The sequence below is a fragment of the Rhea americana genome, unplaced genomic scaffold (genome assembly GCF_003343005.1).
Source record: "Rhea americana isolate MKP2758 unplaced genomic scaffold, rheAme1 scaffold_100, whole genome shotgun sequence".
Taxonomy (NCBI): Eukaryota; Metazoa; Chordata; class Aves; order Rheiformes; family Rheidae; genus Rhea; species Rhea americana.
Genome location: NW_028185040.1, coordinates 3396112 through 3409618, shown reverse-complemented (window position 1 = coordinate 3409618; position 13507 = coordinate 3396112). Strand labels below are relative to the sequence as shown.

The 13507-nt window shown below is 46.2% G+C and overlaps 2 protein-coding genes across 2 annotated transcripts in view; one reads left to right on the top strand and one right to left on the bottom strand.

Moving 5' to 3' along the window:
* On the top strand, nt 1-1047 carry LOC146601550 (C-C chemokine receptor type 8-like; the record flags this gene model as incomplete). Its single annotated transcript, XM_085304402.1, has 1 exon — nt 1-1047. A coding segment is annotated over one exon (978 nt), but the record flags the coding sequence as incomplete, so codon positions are not given.
* Nucleotides 1048-5963: 4916 nt separating this feature from the next.
* LOC146601549 (C-C chemokine receptor type 8-like) overlaps nt 5964-13507 on the bottom strand; it is a 9222-nt gene continuing 1678 nt past the window's right edge. Inside the window, exons 2-4 of the mRNA XM_085304388.1 lie at nt 9878-10003; nt 9464-9540; nt 5964-7040 (exon numbers count right to left, since the gene is read on the bottom strand). Of these exons, the coding sequence (XP_085160514.1) occupies nt 5964-7040; nt 9464-9540; nt 9878-10003 (1280 nt within the window). The remainder of the gene's footprint in view (nt 7041-9463; nt 9541-9877; nt 10004-13507) is intronic.

The window sequence follows — 13507 nt, the reverse complement described above, 5'->3', positions numbered from 1 at the left end:
TTTGCATCTACATTTTTTCCAGTGCTGCACAGCATATTGTTTGTGACAGGTCTCACGGGAAATGCTTTGGTTGTTTGGGTCCTAATAGTCTTCAGAAAAATCAGTGCCATGACCGATGTGTATCTGCTGAACCTTGCCATCTCGGACCTCCTCTTTGTCTTCTCCCTCCCCTTCTTGGCTCAGTACTCCGTCAAGGGCCAGTGGACCTTCGGAAATGCAATGTGTAAAATAATCGGCTCCGCTTACTTCATTGGTTTCTACAGCAGTGCATTCTTCATAACCATCATGAGCATCGACAGGTACTTGGCTATTGTCCGATCTGTGTAYGCTCTGCAGGTTCGCACGACTGCRCAYGGGATAGTTGCAAGCCTGGTCCTTTGGGCGGTAGCCATTTTAGCATCAGCACCAGCATTCCTGTTTTTCCAGGAAGYGGATGATAACAACAGGACGATGTGCATCCCGCATTATCCCGACAGTAACAATGGCTGGAAGATTTTCTCTAACTTTGAAGTCAATACCTTGGGCTGGCTGATCCCCCTTGGCATCCTCATTTTCTGTTACTACAACATCTTGAAAAACCTGCAGAAATGCCATACTCACAACAAGTACAAAGCCATGAAGCTCGYGTTTATTGTTGTCACTGTGTTCTTCCTTTTCTGGACCCCCATCAACATTGTGCTTTTCCTGGACTCTCTGCAGAATATGCATATCATAGATGACTGTCGCACAAGCCAACGGCTAGCTCTGGCCATAGAGCTGGCTGAGGCTTTCTCCTTTGTCCACTGCTGCCTCAACCCAGTCATCTACGCTTTTGTAGGTGAGAAGTTCAAGAAGTATMTCTGTGAGGCTTTCAGAAAACATGCACGATTCCTATTGATCTGCAAAGACTACAGGACTTTCAATGGGCACAGCTTTGACAAGCATTCCTCTCTGCATCCAGCATCCTCACAGTCTTCCTTCATTGACACTGTCTTATAGAGCGAGGAGTTAAAAACTTTCATCTTGAATGGGTGACCTGAAGGGGAGAATTTCTGCTAGCTATTTAGTTAATATGGTCTTCATATTGCTTTGGGGGAAGTGGCTTCAGTARTGCCTCAGCAAGAATGGGAAGTCTTACAGTACCAGAGCAATGAATGTTATTGATATTCTTTGATACTGTTCTAAATAGAAACCCTCACAGTTGTTATTGTTCTGATATACAGTCTTGTGAGTAGCAAAAGGGAATGAAAACTTCAAACCTAGAAAATAATGTTGAGCAGCTATTYACCCATCTCTGCCACCAGCTGAATAGTTTAACTGGTGATATTTTCCTCCTCTTTAGCTGAGCACAGGGATGTTCAGGCCTTGAGGTACTATGTGGACAACCTTTTAGGATGTGAGACACAAGAAAAGTTGAAGTAGCTGCTTAAGCCTGCTCTTACCATGGTTTCCGTTGGGGTTATTTTTTCAGCTTCTTCCTGAAAGCTATATACCCCTTTCCTGTGCCATTTCTAGCCATGCCTGCTTTGTGAAAGGGAGGCTAAAATTACAGGCAGATTGTGCACAATTGTATCAGATGTRCCTGTTGAAACAATTAACTCTCCCCCAAAGAACTATCATTAGTTTGCASAATAATAAGGTGAACAGTTGTCCATAACTGCACAGATGTTGAAAGACTTTGCTCTCCTAGGCACCAGGGTAACACAAAGGATAGTAGTTAGAGAGCTCACAGAGCCTGGTGTTTCTGTCAGCTCCCTGGGCTCCTGGGCTACCAGGATTTTGAAGTCATAGCCTAGAAATGATTGTTTTCAACAGCTGCTGGTAGACTGTGGGTAAAAAAAAAAAAAAAAAAAAAAAATGGAAATAAACGTGTGCTCCTAAGTATAGGTGGAGAAATAGTTACCAGAAGAAAGAGCTGAAGAGTGGAAAAATACTAAGTGTGTGCTGAGACCTGTAAGAACTGTATGTAGGAGCTTCCTGGGGACTGACTGGCTGGTAAGCTGCAGGCCAAAGAGGTGACTGCCCTCCAGCAGAGCCCTGACCCACTAGGGGAAGAGCTGGATGCTCTGTTGAATGCCCAAACCAGAATGCAGAGAGAAACAAGCAGGGGTATTGCACAAATAATAAAAAAATAAAGATAATAAAATAATGTTAAAATAATAAAAACCTTTTATTCTAGAACTTGAACTCATTTTAAGTCTGCCTCCTTTCTATTCCCACACATGCTGCATACTTTTGGGCTTACTTCCTATAGCAGAGCASAACAATGCACAAAATACAGGTCTGTTAAACCACTAATTTTCTTCAGATAGAATGTACTATTTTAACAAGTACTAGTATTTGCAATTTGCAGGATACAACTTTTTGCAAGAACAGGCCAGTAATGGTATGTGTAGAGATAAATGCTCCATCATGTAGACCACAACACATTCTCCAAATTCTGAAGCAAAGGCTGTGAACAAAGGAAAAGGTCCAATCTTTCATTTGCAGAAGGCGACTATATGAGGAGAAGATAACAAGCTATGATGTGCATTTTTCTTGATTTGGAGATCTACTATAGTTGTGTGTTACATTCTGAGGCTACAGTGAATGAGAACATTTTAAACTGTGTAGTATTCATTTGGGTTTCAAACAGTCATTTGGTTCATCCTGTGACAAAGTGTACCACAGGACTCAGGAAATTGCTGGTTTCTATTAATGCACTAACGATAAAAGATCTAAGAGTAATCTCAAGAGAGACAAATGAGCATTCAAAGCGCTCAAGCACTGAAAACATCTCTGTGGTTCTGCTGCAGTAGAAATTGGTAAATTCACTTCAGTGCTCCTCCTGTGACTCATCCTTCCCAGCCATGAGTGCCAGTGTCCAGCAAAATTTACTCACTTTAGTTAAACTTTCAGTTTCTGCTCCTGATCAAGATTCAATGCTCCTAGTCAATAGCAAACTAGCTAGGAAGATGCTACACTACACAGAGGAACTGGAAGGTAATAATCATTGCAGAATCAGCTCTCACCAAATCTCTTTGTATTTTGCACCTGTGCAAAATAATTAATGTATACTCTCCTTAACTAGGCATAGCCTTGCAGAGGAAGAACATTCAAGATTCCTTGAGTATCACTGTTGCAATGGGAATAGGGAGTCTCTGGGCTGTGTCACCTCTGTGGTGCAGCTTCCCAGAGAGGCCTTGGCCATGGCTTTCAGGCAGAATCCCTCCCTCTGGCAAACACTTGGCATTGCCAGCTCCCAGTCCAGCCCCTCCAGCTCAGCAAGACTCCTGCAGAGGCTTGGTGAACTGCTGYCGTGATATGGCTCTTTGGCCTTACGCAGGTTAATTCATCTGAGTCTGTCACTCTGCAGGGAGTGGAGTGCCTGAGCCTTGCCAGCCACCCTGAAACTGTGCTTGGCATTTCCAGCAAGCAAGGGACAAAATCTGGTCTAGAGTGACTGAAAGGCAAACTGAAGACACCAGCTCCTGCTCTCTGTGGTGTCAGACACAGAGGAATGAAACGATAATATGCCTGACAGCTCCCCCTGCCCCAGCCTGAGTTTGTCTTGAGAGGTTGGTCGTGTTTTCAGCCCAGACCCAGACATCCCGCTGCTGCCCACACACATCTGTGCTGCTCCCTAAGCCAAGACTGAACTCTTTAAGMAAGTCTGTCCTTAACTCCAGTCTTCCATGCATCTCTCTGGAGCAAACAATTTCCTTAAAATTCCTCATAGCTCTTCCTCACATGGTGATTTTTTTTCATTTCCATCCTTGGAGCTCCCTTATTCTCAGCTGTGCTGACAGTCTGTGCCGGGTGCCCACATCTCTCTCTCTCTCTCTTATCTGATCCAAGTCTGTCACTTACTGCCAACATGTCCTTCCCTTGCCCACAGAGTGCTGGGGAAGAGATGTGTCATCACTCCAGTCAGGGAAAGATAGTGTCATGCAGAAAAGGAAATCCTTGTTGTGCCCAAAATATGACAATTTTTTCAATTGTTTTCATCGCTCTGCTGTATTAACAGCTGCATTCTTCAGGGTATTCTTACAGTGGAAAAATKACAAAGTGAAAGTGCATCTTTGACATATTTTTATGAATTTAGAAATAAAATTAAAGGTGAGAAAAAGCTATCTTTGTAAAGTCTTTTCCTTCTCTAGTTCCCAGTAGACTCTAAAGGGCATCTTTTCCCTACTGCTGCCTCAGACCAAGCCTTCTGGTGGGAAGGTAGGAGATGTTTCTGAGGCACAAAGGATTCCTTGCCTGTGGCCCCTGGCTTCCTGCACTTGCAGTAATCAAACAGGGAGCCCAGAGCTGGAGCTGACCTGAGCCCAGCTGCTCACAGCTGCTGCAGCTTCCTGCCTCTGAAGGTGAGACCCACATCCAGCCACTGCGTGGCCAGCAGGGCCACCCCTGTTTGACTGAGAGAGGACAGACGCATCCTTGCAGATCTCTCAGCTACTTTCCCTTATGAAAGAGCTGGGGAGGGGGCAGGACAAGCCTAGGAGGAGTGTGCTGCCATGCTGGTGTGAGAAGTGTATGTGAAAACTGAGAGCAAAGGAGAACAGGAGGCATCTTCCTGCATCTGTACAGCTGGCAGAGCCCCAGATGAGGGGCCAGGATGGTAATGACAAATTGTAGTGTTGTCCCAGGAGCTGGAAGCAAAAAAAAAGCACCCAGTTGTGGAAGCTGGAATATTCTGCACAGAACTTATGCATGTTCACCTACTTGGATAAAAGATACCCATCACAATTTTTATATTGCTCCTGCTCACATCTGCTCTTCAGTTTTGTAGCCTGGTCTTGTTTTCTTTTCTTTTTCTTGAGGCGATACAGGTTAAAAAGAATTCAGAATGGTGTTGGCACATTAAATACTCAGATATTCTCTTATTCTGGCTCAAGTGTGATGTCTTAAAACATGGAATACAAAGTCATAGTCACATTCAAGTTTGAACTGCTAAAATGTGTATTTATTTTCTTTTTGTGGGTGGGTGCTATTTGTAAAATACAGAGTAGAAAGGAGTGAAGTAAGTAAAAGCTGTGTTCCTAGGGAAAACATGTACTTACACAGTGTGTCTCCTCTTACAGGTTCATGTGTACAGGCTGACCATGCCCATGATGGTTACTCTCTTAGGGGAGCATCAGGGAAAGAGCACAGCATTAGAGCATTCAGATCAAATTAATTCTAGCCTACAGGGTTGTTGTGAGATGACCACGCAATGCCAATCATTTTGGTGTGTTTTCTGGGCTACATCAGTTTGAATAAATCAGCTACATTATCCTTTCTTGAGGAGATACTTGCTTCCTAAAGTCAGGCAGCCAAATGGCAGGTTCTTCCTGAAATAGATTATTATGTTCCATTCAAAAACATGTAGAATGACAGAGAAAAAAAATTGTTACACTCACTTGTGTATCACAAGAATCTTTCAATCCATTACATCTCTGCAACTCAAAAAGCAGAGAAGCTTTTGGAAGTAAAAAACAAAATAAAATAGACTGCTGTACGTGCTACTTTATCAATGTCCAACTCTCTTAAAGGCTGATAGTACCTCTCAGAAAGATGGAACCTTAATGACACCCACTATGCTCTACACTTTATTCTACTCTGACCTCCCAGACAGAAAAGTCTTGAAGACCTTCACTCATTCAGTGTTACAGTGGTGTCAGTGGAGTTTGTATTGTACAAATAGGACTCACTGCAAACTTGTGCAGCAGCTGTGGAGTGCAAAGTACATGTTTAAGGATACAAAGCAGCAAAAAAAAAGTTGGATATATGAAGACATACTTGATTTCATGGTTGCTAAATCCCACAGCAAATAGTGTGAAGCAGGCTACAGGCTGTTGATCCCCATCTTTCACCTGTGAGCGACCAGACTGTCAACTAAGCACTGCTAATAACAGTCTGAACCTCCCCTTCCAGGATGGCATCACAAAATATCAGACTACTCCACACGTAGCTTGCTCTGGAATGATGCTGAAACATCATCCCAAGGCAAGGTGAAGATACTATAAACAATCATTGGCAGAATTATTTCTCTCTGCTGGATGCAGAGAGGAACGCTTGTCAAAGCTGTGCCCATTGAAAGTCCTGTAGTCTTTGCAGATCAATAGGAATCGTGCATGTTTTCTGAAAGCCTCACAGAGATACTTCTTGAACTTCTCACCTACAAAAGCGTAGATGACTGGGTTGAGGCAGCAGTGGACAAAGGAGAAAGCCTCAGCCAGCTCTATGGCCAGAGCTAGCCGTTGGCTTGTGCGACAGTCRTCTATGATATGCATATTCTGCAGAGAGTCCAGGAAAAGCACAATGTTGATGGGGGTCCAGAAAAGGAAGAACACAGTGACAACAATAAACRCGAGCTTCATGGCTTTGTACTTGTTGTGAGTATGGCATTTCTGCAGGTTTTTCAAGATGTTGTAGTAACAGAAAATGAGGATGCCAAGGGGGATCAGCCAGCCCAAGGTATTGACTTCAAAGTTAGAGAAAATCTTCCAGCCATTGTTACTGTCGGGATAATGCGGGATGCACATSGTCCTGTTGTTATCATCCRCTTCCTGGAAAAACAGGAATGCTGGTGCTGATGCTAAAATGGCTACCGCCCAAAGGACCAGGCTTGCAACTATCCCGTGCGCAGTCGTGCGAACCTGCAGAGCGTACACAGATCGGACAATAGCCAAGTACCTGTCGATGCTCATGATGGTTATGAAGAATGCACTGCTGTAGAAACCAATGAAGTAAGCGGAGCCGATTATTTTACACATTGCATTTCCGAAGGTCCACTGGCCCTTGACGGAGTACTGAGCCAAGAAGGGGAGGGAGAAGACAAAGAGGAGGTCCGAGATGGCAAGGTTCAGCAGATACACATCGGTCATGGCACTGATTTTTCTGAAGACTATTAGGACCCAAACAACCAAAGCATTTCCCGTGAGACCTGTCACAAACAATATGCTGTGCAGCACTGGAAAAAATGTAGATGCAAATGAAGAAATATTTTCAAGACCACAGTTGATGTCTATGTCAGGGTAGAGGAAACTGCCATCATAGGATGCAGAGGAATTAAATGTTGGTTGTAGGTAATCTACCTGTTTAAGGACAAATACTTTCATGAGGCATGTATCACAACTTAAATTCTTAGTAGACRTATTAGGTACAATTCAACTCCTACCAAAGCACTTGAGGAGACATGGAGTTCCTCTTCTGTGATTTGTTTCAGGTTACGGCTAAAGACTAGCTAAACACTATGCTCACACTCTTACTTCCCTAATGAAAATAGTGATGCAGGGAAAAAAAAAAGTTTTTCTTTCCTGCACATTGAGTGCACATGCAAGAAGCTGGGGTGTACTTGCTATAGGACTGAGAAATGCACTGTGCATGATCTGCCTGAAAGCCTATGTGGAGTCAGAGCCTATTCTCAGCACACAGCTAGAGTTTTGCCTTGTCCAGGCTGGTAGAGTACAAACATGGGGTGAATATCACTGGCCAATCTTCCTCTGGCAGAATAAGGCTGGCTGTTGCACAGGAGGAGATGGGGAATATCAAGGAAAATTCAGCTGCTGTGGGAAAGCAGAAATTACCAGTATCTCACTGGCCTGCTCTCTATGGGGTTACCAGCACTATGCCTGCAGTCCTGGTGGAGGTTGTTAGGAAGTGGAGCTGAAGCCAAGGAGCGTGATCAAACCAGCACCAAGACATCAGTACACAGTCAGTGCATTGATAGCCCCCTGCCAAAGGCTTTGTGATTGTATTCCATGTTCTTCTTCAGAGAGGAGAGAGAGAGTAGTGCACAGGGAGGAATACAGGCATGAATTAGTAGCTACAGTTCACAAGTGGGTTGCGCATATCACAAGTGCGGTGTACCCCCAAGGAAACCAGCATTTGCAACTGTAGCCAAGCAATGAGTTCCTAAAGAGCAAAACTGCCCAGTTGCTTCTGCCCCTTCTGCCCAGCAAAAGCTGGCTCTTCTCTCTGCAACTGGCCAAACAACCAGCTACTTGCAGCAGCTGATCCCCACCAAGCCTTTATTCAGGTAACAGGCATGGCTGGATTTCTGAGTTTCTGAAGCAAAGATCAGGCACGCCCACGTGTGCAGTGGTTTGGTTTTTCTTCAGGAATGACCTCAGCTCAGCATCCAGCCAGTTGCAAGGGGCGTGCGTGTGCCTGGCTGGGCTGACTTCAGAGCCTGCCACTGCGAGAGCAGAGCCTCAGGTGTCAGCCTGTGCATTTCAGCAGTGTCTCTGCTCTGGTTGTCCTTGGAGGCAGCTGCTGAGAAGTGCTGGCTGCAGCCCTTGGTTTCTCTCCAGCACCTGACCACAAGGGAGCCTGCAAGAGCTCTGCTGCTGTGTGAGATGCTCCAGCACTGTGCAGGCTCAGGGGGCACTGGGAGCACCTGTAGCTCTTGGGTGTTCTCCTGCCCCGCTCCCTTTCCAGGGGCCRGGGCAAGGGAAGGACTCCATCGAGGAAGGAGGCTGGAGAGCCTCCTGTGCTGTCTCCCTGTACACTGCAAGAAGTGCCTTCATGAGACACCTCTGGGCTCCCCCTGGCCATTTTGACCTGGGCTGTGGGAAGGCAGCTCCTGCTGGCCCAGGGGGCCACAGCAGAGCTCCTGCTTGCAGGAGCAGTGTCCTGCTGGTGTCCGGACGAGACAGAGGCTGAAGCAGGACGACGAGGAGGGCTCAAAGGCTGTGCTGTCCTCTGGTGTGGCAGCCTTTTCCCTCTGAAAGTATGACAGTTTGGAGGGCAGAGGCTGAAGCCCTGCATGARGCAAGAGCCTCATCTTCAGACACRCTGATGTGTTGGCAGCTGCCCACAGTCAGCAGCCTCCAAAGTCAGGTCTGCACAGGTGCTGCAGGTGCATTTCCTTTGGGAAATGAGGGTGATGTAATTGGGGCCCCCATCTCAAGCGGTGACCAGAGAGTGTCCGAATCACCAGGTGTAAAAGAGCTTGGTTGCCAGGACCAGCTGAACTGAATGCATCTACATCTGCAAAATTCAGAGCTTTTCCAGAGAACCCAGAAGGAATAAACAGTAAGGAAGCACCAGAGGCCAGGGAGGCAGAAACACATAAGCTGCACCCTGCCAGCATCAGCAGTTTCARTCTTCATTCAGCMATGGCACCTGTCAAAATCCACCCAGCAGTAGGTACAACCAGCTCCCCTACTTCCTGGCCCTTCTTCACAACYGAACAGTGGCAATGTCAACCCAAAGTAGTAGCCATGATGACAAACAGTGCTAAAGCACATTAGTGACACCATATTCATCCACTGTTCAGGAACCTCAATACCACGTTGCTAACGTTATTCCAACTCTAAAGCCTGACACAGTTTTATCAGTGAAARATATTTTCATACTCTATTTCTTTTCAAAGTACAACAGTCATATTGATTTCTTCTAAACACTAGTTGCCATTAGCAGGACTAGGTATGTCATGGCAGAGAAGGAGCACTGAGCTCCTCATATGTGCCCATACTCAGCTAGCTGGGCAGCAGCCCAGCTGTTAATGACTTACCTCCAAATCCGCTAAGTTTCTTTGGTCCAGGAGGTACATCAGGTTCTCATCCACAGTCAGTCTTTTTGTCTGAACAACTTTATGAATAAAATATTTTTGAGAGGTGAGTATATCTTCATGTAGTATTTACCTTAACTTAGGTTTCAATGCCAATTCATAAGCAAGATCTTCACCATAACTGTAGACAGTCGCAGACTGCTTTTTCCTTTATAGTTTACCTGTATATTATGGTAAAGACCCATACTAACCACAAGCCAATAAGCTTGGTTTCTTTAGCCAAAACTCATACTGAAACAGAAATATCTTATTGGCTTCATCTTCAAATGATGTTCTATTACTCAAATAAAGATACGAACGTCAAAGGAAYAGATTTGCAATTTCCCAGTGCACTTGCGAAGAAGCCCCCTCTCTCACCTGCTTTCACCAGCTGCACCTGCTGACTCTGCTCTGTGGCCACACTTTTCTGAGGGAGGGAACTATGTGTGCTTCTCCTGCACTGTAAGGATGCCACTACTGTAAGGATGTCTGTAACTGATGACCCTATAGAGCAAGGACATTTTTCTCTAGGAAGAAACCACCACAAAGCGAAGTTCAAACTGAGCGTTCACATCATGTTTCCTCTTGAAACACATACTCTGTGGGATGCTCTCAGAAACTCTAACACTATGGGGAAGTCTCGCTAGTGATCCTTTCTGAAGAAATTGTTCCAGCCAGAAGTGCTACTGTGCCTCCTTTTTGCTCTATCTGCATCTACATCCAGAGATCAGAATCAGTTGAAAGTTTTACTGGGAAAAAGAAAGTATTACAAAAAAGTTTATCTGTGTCTGTTTATTAAAAAGTTTATTTATCTGTGACATCTCTGCTGGCTGGAATATGCTGCTGAGCAGGGATGGGCCTACATTAGCATACAGAAAACTCAGACTCCTCTGGTAATTATATGTGATATGATAATCTTGTTTCATTTTCAGCCTCTTGAAAAATACTGATTTAGCATGCCAGTGATGAAACACCATGCAAATTACTGAGTGCTCCAGAAAAAGAACATCCAGAAAGGATCCAGAAAGAAACCATGACTTTAGGTATTCTGTCCAGATGTAAAACAAAGTGTGGGAAATAGAAAGTGAATGACCTCCTTAGTCTGAATATGTCTTTTTTAGCTCAGTGAAATGCAGCCTGGCACACATTTCTTGTTAGTATTTACACCTCAAAGACAGATCCGTTCCTGGGTATATGCTTAGCAGTTTGGACAAATAATGCTGGCCAAAGTAAAGCTCATGTTGAACTGTGCCAGTTCTGACACATAACTTTTGAGTGATGTGCTTCTGGGTGTCTGTGAATTTTTGCATATATCTATTTCTGTTCACTCAGCTAAAATGGCAAAATCACAGAGACACATCACAGAAATCCCCACCTCAGAATAGGTGACGCGATTTGATTTCCACAGACTCTGCTGACTAGTACACCTGCTGGGCCCTAGTCCTGACGCAACACTACTCCTGCAACTCAGGTTCAGCAAGGTCTTGGGAACCAGGCTACCATTCCCTCAGTTATCCCCTATATTCTCCTTTCTCTACTAGAAAATCCCAGACAGTTCCACTGTTTACAGGGAAAGTTGGGCCTTCTACTATTTCCTAGAAGGTTTCCACAGAAGTTCACAGGTACTCAGTAAAGGAACTGAACAGAGAATCTTTTTCCACCCCATGCATCTATTCCAGCAGCTGGTGCTCACCATGATGCATTCTCACTGTCCTTGAGGCTGTGGTTGGAGGTGCTGGGAGCACACGCTGCCTGTCACCCATGCACTCAGGTTTCAGTCACACACAAAGCAGTGCAGTGGTAAAGGTAGCCAGAGCTAGCTCCAAGGGAAGAGAGATTCCCATCTCTCACTTCTGGGAGATAYTTTACTGTGGTGTCTTGTTTCTTAACCAGTGAGGTACAACAAAGGAATCATTCCTCTAAATCCTAACCATTTGCTGACCTGTACTTGTAGATAAATGTGATCTTTCTAGAAAATATGAGCATAGTGCCAACWGAACTGTAGAGTAAAGCATACCCTAAGCTTTAGCTTTGCAAAAGAGAGGACCATCACACAGAGACACAAAGTGGTGTGGAGAATCTCTGATCATTCCTTTATTTCATAACAGCTCAGAACCACTCTGCAAACCATGATCAAGACTGACACAGCATACACCCTCTTTTATTGAAAGAGTACAGTCCTCACAGAAGCGCTATAGCTGCCATGGAATAATAGCCCCAAGCTGACTCATTCCTGAACTTGATCTTGCTACTGGCATCTCATTAACATGAAGAAGAAAACAGGAAAATATCCCCTTCAACAAGATATGAAATGCATATTCCAAGCCAGTGGGAAGCATTTTTTGAGGGAATCCCAAGAATAATAATAATAATAAAAAAATCAGTACTTGAAGGAAAAATGCTAATATCATGCCATTTGAAAGAGGAGTATCAAGTAGGAGAAGAGGAGAGAGAAGGAGAGGTACATAATAAGGAGCCAGGAGAACTGAAAACATCCCTAAGAAACATCCCTGCCAGTCAGGAAGTAGCCCAGGCTGATGATGCACTTCAGCCAGCATCATCCCCTACCACTGAGGTGCCAGCAGCCCAAAGAGCAGCACAGGTGGAGAGACAAGTCCTGGGCTGTGACAAGGCTGAACGAGTGTTCAGGGGCAAGGACTGTCTGCCTGTGTGAGATGGTCTGCTCCTCTTCTCTGCCCACTGTGCTCACAGGCAGCAGGGGTGGAGGGAGGGAAGATGGTCAGAGGGCACATGCTGGAGATGCCTGCGGTTGTGGTCAGCCAAGGGACGGAAATGAGTCTGTTCAAGGAGCTCTTGGTGCAGGCTCACCACGGAGCTGCTCAGCGACGCCTTTGCGGAAGGCCAGAAGAGCCTGGCCCCCAAAACGGAGGCTGAGAGAGGTGAGGGGCCTTTATGAAGGACACTYGTCTCCYCAGAGGGCTGAGTGTCCAAGAGCGGGCTGAGTGGCCTCATGTCCAGGCGCCCCAGGTCCTGCCCCTTGCCRGGGCCGAGGGTTCATTTGGCAGCTGGGAGGGCTGGTGGCAGCCGCCTGCTCTTGGCTTGAGGTTTCCTTTCTACTTTGACAGGCGTTTCCGTTTTCTGTCTCTGAGCTCTGTGCAGGTGGCTCTGCATACTGCAGCATCTCTATCGGTTCCTTCATCTTGCGCTGTGGTTTTCAGCAGGTTGGTTGGGGCAGCCTGTAGCATTCACACCGGGACGTCATTCGCTCACACTCTCTGGCTTGCTGATATTGTTAGGGAATATAACTGATGCTCCTGCCCGCTGCACGAGTTAGTGCCCGTGTGTGAGTGTGCTGCTGTCTCCCGAGCACAGAGAAAGTGCCTAGAAGAGCAAGCCAGGCCACAGGAGTGCCGCTTGCACCGTCAGGCGCCTGGGCCGGCCTTGCTGTGCCCTGGCTGGCTCTGGGCGCAGCCGGCAGAGCTTTGCTGCCCTAGCGGGAGGCACAAGGRGCCCTGGGTCCCAGAGAGCGCTGGGGGACGCTGCCCCCTCCTCCACTCAGGCTTTCAAAGAAAGGGGGCAGCTAAGCAGATGCTCCTCTCCAAACCCAGGCGATAGCAAGCACATACTAAAAGGACTGAGATTCCCCTTGGTGTACGAGATGCTGATTCATGTGCTTTGAAGTTCAGGTTCAGGAAATGAAGTTCTGCTTAACATTTCTGAGCCCTCAGCACTGCAGGGCGACTCCGKGCTGGGCTGGGGCAGCTCTGGGCTGCGACCGTGCCCCTGCCTGGGCGTTGTGAAGGTTAGGCGCCRTGGGCGATGTGACAGGCTCTCGGCCCASACGCGCTTGCTTCTGACATGGAGGTGATTTTACAGGCAATCTATTAACGGGAAACATCTTGGTGGGTGTCTCTCGTACRCCAACRTTTGCTCACGGCCATATTTGGCTCTGCAGAGAGGTTTGCATCCCTCAGCAGAACCAGCAGCACATYGTCTTCCACTCCCATCCACCTCCTCGAACTCCAGTAATTGCAGAAATCTGTCTGG